Genomic DNA, 13153 nt, shown 5'->3' with positions numbered 1-13153 from the left:
CAAATCCCATTTTACACAGCACATTTTGTTTGGTATATGTTTTTTTTTTGTATTTGATATTTTTTGCAAACATTGTTGTATTTTTGTTGAAGTAACTTTATGTAAAATTCTGGCAGGGGAGTATTGTAGCGAATTGAGGCATGTCGAATTTTACATCGTGGAATAACGGTCTACAAAATACCCAGAAATATAATCCCAGATGTTGAACACGGGCGGGGTGCCAATTGGAACCCGATACCGAATAGCTGGCGGCAACCCCGAGACGTTTATCTGGGATATTATTGAAGGGTATTTCGGTCATTCAGTGCTCAACCCTCGTTTGGTTTAGACGTGCCACCATCGACTGCCCAAGCCTCGTCTTCAGGTAACTCCGCTGCCATCCGTTTCATTATTTGTATTTTTTATATTGTTTTTATATTGCCAATAAATAACGGTCACATAATGTAAACACCACTGTTTCATTTCGATTTACCTCCATTCACCGAGCCACATCATTTTACCCTAAAATACAAATATTTTTTACTATATAACAATACTTTGTTATCACTGCTGTTTCAAAATTTGGAGGACTAGTATTGAATGCCATATTTCTTATTTTATAAATAGAAACGTCTATTTTTCTGAATACAGGTGGCCCAACTATTCTGGATTAACTGCCCCTTTAGTATTAAATAATTTATAAAAGACCAACTATGGACTAAGCCAATTAGGACGAATAAAGCGAGACGTAGTGGTAAACAGACCCTAATTAGATAGCGTAATGGGTGGAAACCGTCGTTGTATCGGGTAAAAATGGGCAGTACGGGCGTCCCGAGTCCGAGTGGCTTTTAATATTTGCAAGAGAGAAGAGCGGCACGTCCCGCGTGACAGATGAGGGAGCGACCGAACCGTCTCAGTCGGTAATAACCGCGCGCCGATGCCGAAGGGGCGACGGCGGGACGTGTGAATAATGGCGCCGGGCGTCGCAATGGCAGCAGGATAGCAGGAACCGACTCGACCGGATTACTACGGGATTAACATAAGACACAGCGCGGCTTAGCGTCGTCCTGGCATTGAATAATTACGGGGAGGTTTTTCGTTCGCATCGTTGGATTTTTTAAATCGCGATCTTTGTCGTCGTTTATTTTAAGTGTTGAACTTAACGGGTTTATCCTGCCTGCCTGATCTATTTAAATGCCGTTACTGTTCCGGGAGGCTGGCGATTAATCCTCGGGGTGCCCGGCTCGTTATTTTTTAAATTGTCGCCGGGGCCCCGGGGCTTTGCCCCGCTTCTTTCTTGTTTAATTTACTGCAGTTTAACGGGGATTTATCCGGCTACAATCGCCGGGAAATCTTTCGACTCTCATATTTCGCTTGTTCTTAAGCCGGATGACTTGTAGTCTGCGCGCGTTTCCACCGCTATAATGCCATCTTTAGCGCTTCAGTCGATAAGTATCCGAATACTCGTATAACCAAGCAGCAGGGTAAAAGATCCGAAGGAACAATGTTTATAAAATAATTCAGTCACAAGTCTGGTATTACAAAGTCCTACTAAATATTTTGTTAGTAGGGCTATTTTCTCTACAGGTTATTGTAAATTTTACTAAAGAATACATTTAAAGAGAAAAGAGATATCCTGGGGAAGTAAGACTAAATTCAACAATCCGGCAACGTTGAAGCAACCGAACATTCGGCAAGAAGTTAAATCAATGTCCATCAATCAATCTTCTACCATCATGGTGGTCTAAGGAAAGCCATCCGAAGACGCCATCTCTAGCTCTTCAAGCGATGAGTATCCGAAGACTAATTCAAACAAGCAGCTATCTGTCTAATAGATTTGAAAGAACAACATTTACAGATAATATATTTTTAATTATAAACAAAGGACTCGAGAAATTCCATTTTCTTTCAGAACATGGTCATTGAAAAAAATCCATTTTTTATGGGGACTTCGAAATCAACAAATTAAGAGTATTATATTTAAATCCCTGATGATCTACTCGATAGTTATTCGATGCTAAACTAGCTTTTGGTTAATATTAGCGTTGGTAACTATCGACCGAAAATAGTCGAAACAGTCGATACTTAGAAAACTGGCGACTGAAAATAGTAAAAGTAGTAAATTACTAAATAGTCGATAGTCGTTTTCAGTCGATAGTTCCCAACGCTAGTTAATATCATTAGCGTTTTATCGTTTTACATTTTCGAAACAGCTATAATTAAAAAAGGTAATTGGGCTGATATTCAAATGAAATTAAATGGTAAAAGCATACTTTTGGGTAGTGACGGCAGTATGAAGGTCTAATTAAAGTTGTCTGTTGGTTGTTTTTTGCTCTTTCCTAAGTATTATTTTAGGCGACAGAAACATTTCAATATTTGGTGAAAATTGTATGCTAAATACACATACGACTGTTTTTTTGTAGTTTTTTGATATTTAGGTAAACTAAAATGTAACTTAACATTGTGGAAACTATGTTTGCGATTGTATTTCAAAAACTGTTAGTCTCACATCAAAATAAGAGGTCATACGGTTGTTTTGTATTAGGAATGATGATTTTTTTATTCAGGAGATGTTTATTTTCAGATTATCTCTTTTGATATGTTTCTTATGATTGATATAATTACTAGGACAACGTTATGTAATATTGTAAGTTAAAAGTAACATCTGAAGATGATCTTCAATTATTTCCTTATATATTATTTTGATATAAAATATATATTTTATGACAAATTTAAAATTAATATATGAAAAAGTTAACCAGTGCTTCAAGAATCAAACAAATTATTAGTTTTTTAAATTATTATATATCGATAATAATTCGTCCAAATTTTACTATATGTTCGTTAATACATTTTCCTCAAAAAGTTTAGCACAACGAAGGCAACGCAGCTGAATAAATGCAATAGAAAAATGAAAATTTAATAAGATATATTAAATAGTTCGTCGAAACGCCAACAGCCCGATACAACAAAAGCGAGACCCAGTCGAAAAATACCAGCCAGAAAACCGACAAACTTCGAAATGAGAAAATGGCGGCCACAATAACCGACTCGGGGCCCGAAATAAAATTTTGCATTTTAATGCAAAAATAATGTAATTTTTTCGTGATGCTTTTAGCGCATGAATGAATGAATTTAACAAGGAAGATAATAGAAACGCTAACGTACTGTGTGGCCGGATTATAATATCGGACGAAAATCCGGTGTGGATTCGCCACAGGTTTATTCTAATGGACACGGGGCTTTTCCAGCGGATTTTTTATGGTACAACGGCTTGGGAATTCCCGAACGCTCTTTTTTTGTTCGCATAATATCATCTGCATTATCTCTTGTTTTTCTCTCCAAATAATTTCGAACGTTCTCCCACGGCTCTACGGTGAAATATCCTGTGATGAAAGTTCGCGCCTATTTTTTTTTATCACCTTGTCACCAAAGTAGCTATTTTAAACCAACAAAAGTACCTATATCTAAAGGTTTGTGTACATAGAATTTATTGTTCAAAGATCAATTTATCCAAAAGACTTGGAAAACCTCAGCTCATCAAACCTTGCATTAAAAATAAAAATAAAATATCTAGGAAATACTACATAGTTTCTTTATTAATTCTAACCATATAAATAAGGATAATATTTTAATTTATTTTTGTAGTGACACTTTGTCCTTTGCTTCAAAATAGGCCTCAGTTTCGGCAATCACCTCTTCTTACGACGAAAATTTCTTTCTAGCGAGCATTCATGGATGCATTGTCTTGGTGAAGCAGTACTTTTTTTCTTCAATTGCAGCCGTTTTTCAACGATTTCGTCCTTCAAACGCTCCAATAACGCTATGTAATAGTCGCTGTTGATGGTCCTTCCTTTTTCAAATATTCGTGAATGATATGATGTACACATTCAGTTCATATCTTTAGAGTGTCTGCTATTTCATTCAGTTTTAATTTACATAAAATCGAGAATGATCAACCCAAACGCATTATTTACAATCGGTCATAATTTCCTATGATCTAATTTGTGACGTCAAAACGTTGCAATGTTGCCGCATCAACTCTGACTCTTAGTTCACTTGGGCTTTGACATATAACAAAACTATTATCTAAATAAAATAGTTAAACGAAAATGTTATCAAATATAATTTATTTTAACATTATAGTACATTTAAGAACTACAGTTAATTATACAGCCACAACAGTTTATAGGTTAGAGTTATAACCTATCATCACTATTGCTTTGCATACGTCTGACAAACGGACATCTTTAACAGGCTTATTCGTTTTCGTGTTCGAACTAATCACACAGCACTGTGTCTCTTTTTAACTAGCCTTAAATGAGAAGGAATATATTGTCTGATACTGAAACGAATTTACAAATTGCGACAGGCAATACATTATACATCTTGATGAAATATGTACACAAAACTTTTAATAAATATATTAATTTATTTGAGCAGATTAAAGAAGTACTAAGAAACTCGTAACTCTGAATTTGATAATTTCATTCGAGGAACCGGGTATTAATTCCAAAATGTACTTCAGTAAATCTAAATAATTTTCTTAACGGATTGTTTAACTTATTCTTTATATGCCTTTCTGGATATCGTCAAATTGACCAATCGACATCAGCATTCATTAAACAATTCAGTTGAACCTGATATTGACTATTTTTTCCACTATTTTGAGAGAGCAGTAGCAGTAGGATATTTTCACATTGTAAAACTATTTATATTGTATTTTTGGTGTTATAACGATTATCTTTCATTCAATGTTCACATTAAACGCATTATTTGTAATCGATCATAATTTCCTGTATGACACACTTTTAAATGAGCTGAACCAGCCATTGAGGACATGATGTCCCCAATAGTGAAACAGCAGGAGGAAGAAATAACTGTAGTATTGCAAAATTATTTATATAGTGTTTCTGTTGCTGTAATTTTTACTTTTCATTTAATGTTCAACTCTAATGAATACATTTTTATCGGTCATTATATTCATTCAGTCATCAATTTATGCTTATAATATCATTTTAATTGAGATGAACCAGACATTGAATGTCTTTCTCAATTTTTAATCAGCACTAACAACAAGTTATTATCATATTGCACAATTATGTATATGCATTTATGTTGATAGAACCATTATTTTTCATTTAGTGTTCAACTGAAACCCATTATTTGCCATAAGTCATAATTTACTATGATATGATAACCTTTTAACTTAGTCAAACCTCTGAATACTATCTCTCTGAACTAAATTAAGTACCAGTTTATAAATTTGTATATCGAGAGATTGTTGAGCAAGCTTCTAATTGAATTGGGCTAGATATTGACAGTTATTTCCCCAATTTTGAAACAGTAGTAGTAGCAAAACCTGAACATATTTTTTAATTTTTTAGATAGTATTTCCGATGTCATAATTTCGGCCAGTCATAATTTAATATGATATGATAACCATTTTCTTAAATTTTCAAACCAATATAATCCACTGAATACTATCTCTCTGGACTAAATTAAGTACCAGTTTATAAATTTGTATATCGAGAGATTGTTGAGCAAGCTTCTAATTGAATTGGGCTAGATATTGACAGTTATTTCCCCAATTTTGAAACAGTAGTAGTAGCAAAACCTGAACATATTTTTTAATTTTTTAGATAGTATTTCCGATGTCATAATTTCGGCCAGTCATAATTTAATATGATATGATAACCATTTTCTTAAATTTTCAAACCAATATAATACACTGAATACTATCTCTCTGGACTAAATTAAGTACCAGTTTATAAATTTGTATATCGAGAGATTGTTGAGCAAGCTTCTAATTGAATTGGGCTACATATTGACAGTTAATTCCCCAATTTCGAAACAGTAGTAGTAGCAAAACCTGAACATATTTTTTAATTTTTTAGATAGTATTTCCGATGTTATAATTTCGGCCAGTCATAATTTAATATGATATGATAACCATTTTCTTAAATTTTCAAACCAATATAATCCACTGAATACTATCTCTCTGGACTAAATTAAGTACCAGTTTATAAATTTGTATATCGAGAGATTGTTGAGCAAGCTTCTAATTGAATTGGGCTAGATATTGACAGTTATTTCCCCAATTTTGAAACAGTAGTAGTAGCAAAACCTGAACATATTTTTTAATTTTTTAGATAGTATTTCCGATGTTATAATTTCGGCCAGTCATAATTTAATATGATATGATAACCATTTTCTTAAATTTTCAAACTAATATAATTTTCAGTTTACTGGGCAAATAAATAGAACAAGTTATCTGTAGAAATTTGTTTGAACAGTTTATAGAAGAAGAATCATATAAGATCCACTGGACGGTAAAAGATAACGGCAGTCCAAACATCTTACTGCTCTCGGATAAAGCGTTGTCATCACGCCACTCCGCATCCAATCAAAGCGTGTCCTACCGCAGAGGGCTCCATCTCGAGATGAGATGCGAAACTGAGCGAAAAGGAGGCCGCAAGGCTTGAGCGTCGGGTGTCATCACGCTCGCCGCGCAAGATTATTCAATTATCCTAAAAGGAATGGATCGTCCGGATTCAATTCTTACCGTTCACCCTCACCTGCTTTATGTGTTTGCGTTCAGCACGCGGTGAGGGAAGCGGTGGCGGCGGACTTGGCAACTTTCGAAAAATTGAAGCCGTGAAACTTTCCGAAGCGCTGTTTCTTTTATGCCGGAAGATTAAATAGAGTGGAGAAACAATGTCGTTGCGTCTGAGTCGTTGGGCTTTCTTTTTAGCCGAGCGAGTTGAATAAACGAACTTTTGCCTTTAGTTTGTGCTCGCTTGCCACTTCCGTGTCATTTAGGAGACGTCGATTCGAGAGAACCGGCTTCTAGCAGACGGAATATGTTCGGGAACGTTTCTTTTCATTGCCGTCGCTGAGAAGTTTATCCCTTTCGTATTAATTTCGTAAATCCCGACCGTTGAAAATAACGGTTCTCCCACTTTTCGAAAAAAAAAGCTGCTTTTAAGGTGTTAAATTAGCTGCAATGATGTAATTACGGGAGGGTTATAATCTCACTATGGTATATTCCAGATATTTTATTTATTGCCTGTAGCAATTTTTTCTATATAAACACAATTTAATACAATTATTTCAGAGGAAATTGTTAATCTGAAAAGTATCCATAGAAAGCTTAGATATTTGAAGTTCGAATGAGGAATGCGGAGAAATGGTGTAAATATAGCCGACGAAGATATCTAATGGAATTTTCAGACATTGGAATCGGATATTAAAAAATATCGATACTTTCATATTCGATAATCGATATTTTTTTGGAAAAGCCAAGAAAAATACCGATATTTCAAAAAATATATCATAAAACAAAACTATTGTTATACGGGGCCAAAAGGTATCTATATGTTTAAGCATTTAAAAAAGCAGCGATATTTTAATTTGTTTTATAACATCTTTATTAGATACGCTTAGTACAATCTTAATTTACAATTAATGTATTACTACTTTTCCTATGTACTTGTATTTATTAACAAACAAGACGAGTGCGAGAAAATACATCAGTATGTATTCCTTAATTATAAAATTATAATTATTTATTAATTATTAGCTTATAGCTATAGTTTACACTAAATGTATACACTTTATATAAGTTCGTATGGTTTTGTTCGTTTCAATCTCCTGACATCCTGCACGCTATCCAATAGTTGCATTGCTTCCACGTTAGCATGATTTAGTAATCTTCTTTCGTGTTTCAAGGCGAAATCTTGGATAACTTTGCAAATATTTTAATGAAACTTTAAACTAATGTATCAAAAACTTGATTTCAAACATTTATTGAAAATATCGTTATTTTCAATGATGTTTTCAATGTCTAATAAATGATTCTATAAAGTGGGAGTTGTAAAATTTTGAAAAGTTGGAAAATAAAAGGGTATCATATAATAGCAAATTATGATATATTGTAAATTATATGTTTGAGCATTTAACAAAGATTTTCATTGCGCTAATAAAAACACTACATGTTGCTACTGCTAATATAAAATTAGTGATAGATTATTATATACCCATGAAAGTCAAAAATAGGTTGCAGAACACAGCAAGTTATATTGATAAGTTTCTATTGAGAATTTCTTAAATTAGCCCGCAAGAATACCCATTTTAACAACTAACGATTTAAAAACAGCTTCCAGTTATATTAATATACAAAATAATTTCAGTGAATTACATATTGCACTTGTTATTTTAACCATTTCGGCATGTTTTTAATTAAATTACTCTGTTCCCTGTTTCAATTAGCTAATTTTGCGGTAGTTCGTTGCATATTAATGTAATTTATTCAAATTCTATTTCATTGATTCCTGTAACAAAAATTAAAACGCTAATAACATGTAAAATAATTGGATGTTTGCCGTATTTCTATCTGTTTATGCGCAAAATTTAGCTTTCTGATCTTTTATGCTGTACAAATATATTTGTATGTTTAATTTCAATAGATTTACAAATAATTTGCCATCATGTGTGATTGGGATAATTAATACATATTTGTTGGAATCAGAATGACAAATAATTTAACTATATTTGTGATTATATTTAAATATAGATTTTTTTGTATTTATGTAATATAACAGCAATTTTAATAGTAATAAATCTCCTATTTTTAAAGTAAAAAACTTTAATTTTAATATTAATAAATTGTTGTGAACACGGTAAAGATGACAAGCTTTGAATAGATGATAAAAATAGTTTTTCAAGTTTCTATATTATAATGCTGCCTCAAATATAAATTAGGATACTCCAATAAATCGTGGATTATTTTTTCATTCGCTCAATATATTAACACCAAGCAAATCGGCTGCCGTAGTGCGGTAAAACCGACCCGAGGCGTATTACTCTCCCTCAGAGATTAAGCCCGAGGCGAAAACTTACCAACAACCGTCATGTGTGTGTGATCGGTGACAGTTTCGAAATAAGGAGCCTCCCCGGAGACCTCGCATCGATAGAGCCCAGTTGACGAGAGTTGAACCGAAGTCAGCACCACTGAATTATTCGTGGAGTTATGTAACTGCAAAAAAAGGACAGAGAAAAGAATAAGTCGCTGTAGCAGTACAAGTCAGGAGGGTTGTTAGAGGGCGAGGGATTAGGCTGGTGTTATTTCTCTCGGGAGACGTATTAAATTAACATTAAGGTTTTAAATTGGGTGGTTAGCTCCCACTCTTTGTTATTAACTCGTTTTATTTTTAGAACGGTCTACGTTAGGTACATGTCTTAATTAAATTTAAAAAATGCCATAAAACTGAAAATCTTTAATAATAAGATTCCAGTTTTAACTGTCTCTATTTTAGGAAATAACACCAACAAAAATAACGGTTATATATATGATTTGTATTTTAATGAAAAAATAATACTATATGATCACTCAAAAAAATATCAGATGCAATAAACAATGAATATTAAAAGGTTACTAGTTTTATTTTAATTATACATTTATTTGTGAGAATATCCATCTCACCTGCTGTAAGTACCAAGACTGTGAAATAATTTTGATGGCTTACACAACTAACTATATTGTATTGGATCTTCGATAATTATATTCATGTCAAATATATCTTCACTGATTTTGATCAAATCAGTTTCTTGAATATTCTCAGCAACTTTGGAGCTTGGTTAACAAATATATACATTATAAATTGCTAGGTGTAGGGTAATGTTAGAAATGACGCTTATTTGGCTTAAAATTCGAAGGTCGTATCATACACAGATATCTAATATTTACATTACTGAAGTGTTGGAAATTTTTTGAATGCAAAAGAACATTTTAGGAAAAGGACACGGAAGCTCTGTCTTGGGATATTATTACCAATCTTCCAGTAGATGTATGCTATACAATTGCTATTAATCAACTACAACATCAAGCTATTTAAATAAAATGTTAAATGACAGGATAACTAATACTATTTGGGTATTTAAAATAGGAATAACCTAACGAAATAATCATTAGAGATCATTCTAAATTACAACTAAATCTATTTAGACATGACCTGATGAAAATGTACTCCTTTTACCGCTATACACACAATACTAGATAATTTTGCAACATGACATTCCCAATATACAAAAAAACAATGACCCTGATATATTCTGTAACAATTAAACATCGATCATTCATAGAGTTATCACTAAAATTTGTTCATATCTGATCTCTAAAAGATATAAACACCAATCCCAGTGAAAGGCAAATGAAGGAAAGATCATTTCATAAAACTTTTGAATATCTTGTATGTATAACGTAAACGGTTCCATACAAAGTAATTTAATAGAGACATTCTAACAATTTATTTGATTAATTATTACTTCTTTACTAATCAAACCCTACGTTAACCATTATTAAAAGCGGATATAATGTTGGTCCTTCTACCATTTTGAATGTATTTTTATGTCTGATTTCCTAAGGCATAGATATATTTTTGTACCCTACATTTCTTGAAAGGTACCCCATTGGTTATTTTGGTACTCCGTATCACTTGAAATGGGTATCAATTTAATTAAAACAAACAAAAAATAAAAAACATTTTTGTAATTCTGATATATAGATAAAAAATTATATTTATTATCGTATATATTGTTTTTTTCTCTATAATGAAAATTATTTGAAAATTAAATCTGTTTATAAGAAGTTCTGGATATTATTTTTAATATATTATAGAATATAATATTTGTACTAATAAACTTGAATTTAAAGGGATATTTTAGGTTAAGTTGTGAATCTAAGAATATATATTCTTGACACATACTTATAATTTACGAGAAATGGAAAACGTGACAAAATCAAGAATTATTGCGCATGTCAGGCATAGGCAGTCGAGGCACAGGAGTAGACCCTTGTGACATAATGCCAAAGCTCCTAGTTTCGACATTACCCAATGGAACTAGTCCAAATAAATCCTATCTGTTAAATATAATTTTACTTTAATTCACGTTATATCCCCAAACATTCTGATATATTAAATAACTTCAACTTGTAACTAAAGTTCTCTTTACAATTTCAAGCGAAACAGATTTGCACTTGCTGCATAACATTATAAACTTCCCGAAAACTCAACGCTCCTCTAGGTAAGCCTCATATTAACACCGTGAAAACAAATAAACTACCTTAATAACTTATTATGCGAATATCACGTTTCGTTTCCTTTCTCGCATATAAGCGGAGAATCATCGCGTGCAATTTTTGCGACCGATTTTAAAAATACCCGCTCCGCAAAAAGTTTGATGGAAAAACCTTCAAACCGGAATCATGTAAAATTCATGGAAATTTTGATCGATATATCTGCGGAGCATGTAGGGAAAGCGTAGCTAAAATGACGAGCGAGTCGGGAGAGGGAAAAACATGTTATCGGGGGGTGGAAAAAATGGCGCGCAAAAAGCCACCCGATCAAGTTGGGCTTTTGTTTCGACGCCGGTCTGCAACCGAGTCGAATCCATCTTCAGGTCACGTATGGGATAGGTGGCGATTTGCTCGATATAGGAATGGTTGTACCTCGTAAAATATTTAGCTTTTATGGTTTATATATATATATATATATATATATATATATATATTTATTTATATATATATATAGCTCAAAAAGTCATAGTAGCACTTATACCTATATTAATGATCTTAAACTTTTTGAAATTTACGTTTTTTTTTCATTAATTTGCCGTTTCTGTAAAGAGTGAGACACAGTGAATATGTGTGTTTTCAATTTGGCAACAAGGCTGAAATAAAAATCTGCGATATCTTATATAGATTTTAGAGTCACAGTGACAGCTTTATCTGTTCCGTATTTATATTATTAATTTAATGAAATATAATATTAAATACGCATTAAAATAAATAGGAGATATTATATAAACTATTTTATAAATTGCCTATATTTGTACATAAAATTTACTTGAACTAAGGTCAGCTATTCATCCTTTCTTATGATAGTAAAACTGGTTTAATCATTAATTATTTGATAATTTTTAACGCCCCAGGCATATAGAAAGATAAATGGAGTGTCAACTGCTGTTCTATACAGAAATATATTGCACAAAAAATTATCAATCTGATATCTATAATTAAAAATGGAGATTCATGGTGTTGTAAATTATGAATTATTTTCGCCGGTTCAAAGTTTCAATAAGAAATAAAATTAGAATTATTAGTCCCATAGCACTGTATATTTATTGTATTTTATATGTTATTGTATTTTATTTATAGAAGAAACAATATGTTCCAATCGGATACTTCCCAAAAAGTAATGGACAAAAAGAGGAGAAGAAAAATAAAATATAATTTACGCCATTGTCATCCCTAAATCTATACATATATTTATCAAAAACAAAATTAAATTACAAGAAAAGTACAGCGAGAATTTGTAACTAATCGTAATCAAAAGTCAACAGGATTTTATGCAAAATAGAGAAAATTGAGAATAGATTGAATATCGATCTCTTATCAAACTATCAAGAGTGTTACGTATTCAAACACGTCTTTATAAAAGTTACCAGTCAAATTGGTTGTCTCTGGAATAGCTCGGGGTAGGAATTTAACTTTCGGTCTTTGGCGACGCTGTCTTTTACCATCCGAAATAGACGCTCCCGTAGTTCGTTACATTTTGATTCGTATGAATACTGAGCAGGTAGCTGTCGGTAATGTATCGACACATTCACATACTTTCCTTAGTTTTCTTTTTAGATGGGAAAATAGGAGACTTATTCGAAGTTTCTTTATGTGCGACATTGCTAGTGGAATAACTTACACGGGAACTGTGTTTGGTTGTCTCTTGACAAGCTTATAGTAGATTATTCAATTAATTCGCGAATTTCTTCCGTGGTCCTACAAAATGCCACCCTACGTCAGCTTTTACATATTTGTTTAGCCTATGAAGAAACTGGATACGGGCATATTTCTTTATTTAATTATCTGACCTTAGAAGACATTTTTTGAATTGTTTGAACAAGTGGTCTGTGAGGCAGACATAATAAATTGAGTAAATAGACTTACAATTTTGAAGATGATCATAGAAAAAAAATTTTCTATTCATTATCTGGGCAAAACAATATTTTTGAAGAAACTTGCTTTCTCACATTTCTTCTTATTTCCATATTCGTACATAAGGTAATATATACTTCTAATCAATAACTTAAAGTGTTTACATAGTTTTATGCTTAACTA

General features: G+C 32.4%; 1 protein-coding gene across 2 annotated transcripts in view; it reads right to left on the bottom strand.

Moving 5' to 3' along the window:
* beat-IIIc (beaten path IIIc) overlaps positions 1-13153 on the bottom strand; it is a 446098-nt gene that overhangs the window by 26767 nt on the left and 406178 nt on the right. For both annotated transcript variants that reach the window (XM_076418187.1, XM_076418186.1), the window contains exon 3: positions 8881-9016. In XM_076418187.1, the coding sequence (XP_076274302.1) occupies positions 8881-9016 (136 nt within the window). The remainder of the gene's footprint in view (positions 1-8880; positions 9017-13153) is intronic.

This window comes from Rhynchophorus ferrugineus, unplaced genomic scaffold (assembly GCF_030347505.1).
Source record: "Rhynchophorus ferrugineus isolate W39M unplaced genomic scaffold, kcgeb_rfMv2 rfM11, whole genome shotgun sequence".
Classification (NCBI taxonomy): Eukaryota; Metazoa; Arthropoda; class Insecta; order Coleoptera; family Curculionidae; genus Rhynchophorus; species Rhynchophorus ferrugineus.
The sequence above is the reverse complement of the archived record's forward strand: the minus strand, read 5'-3'. Positions and strand labels throughout refer to the sequence as shown.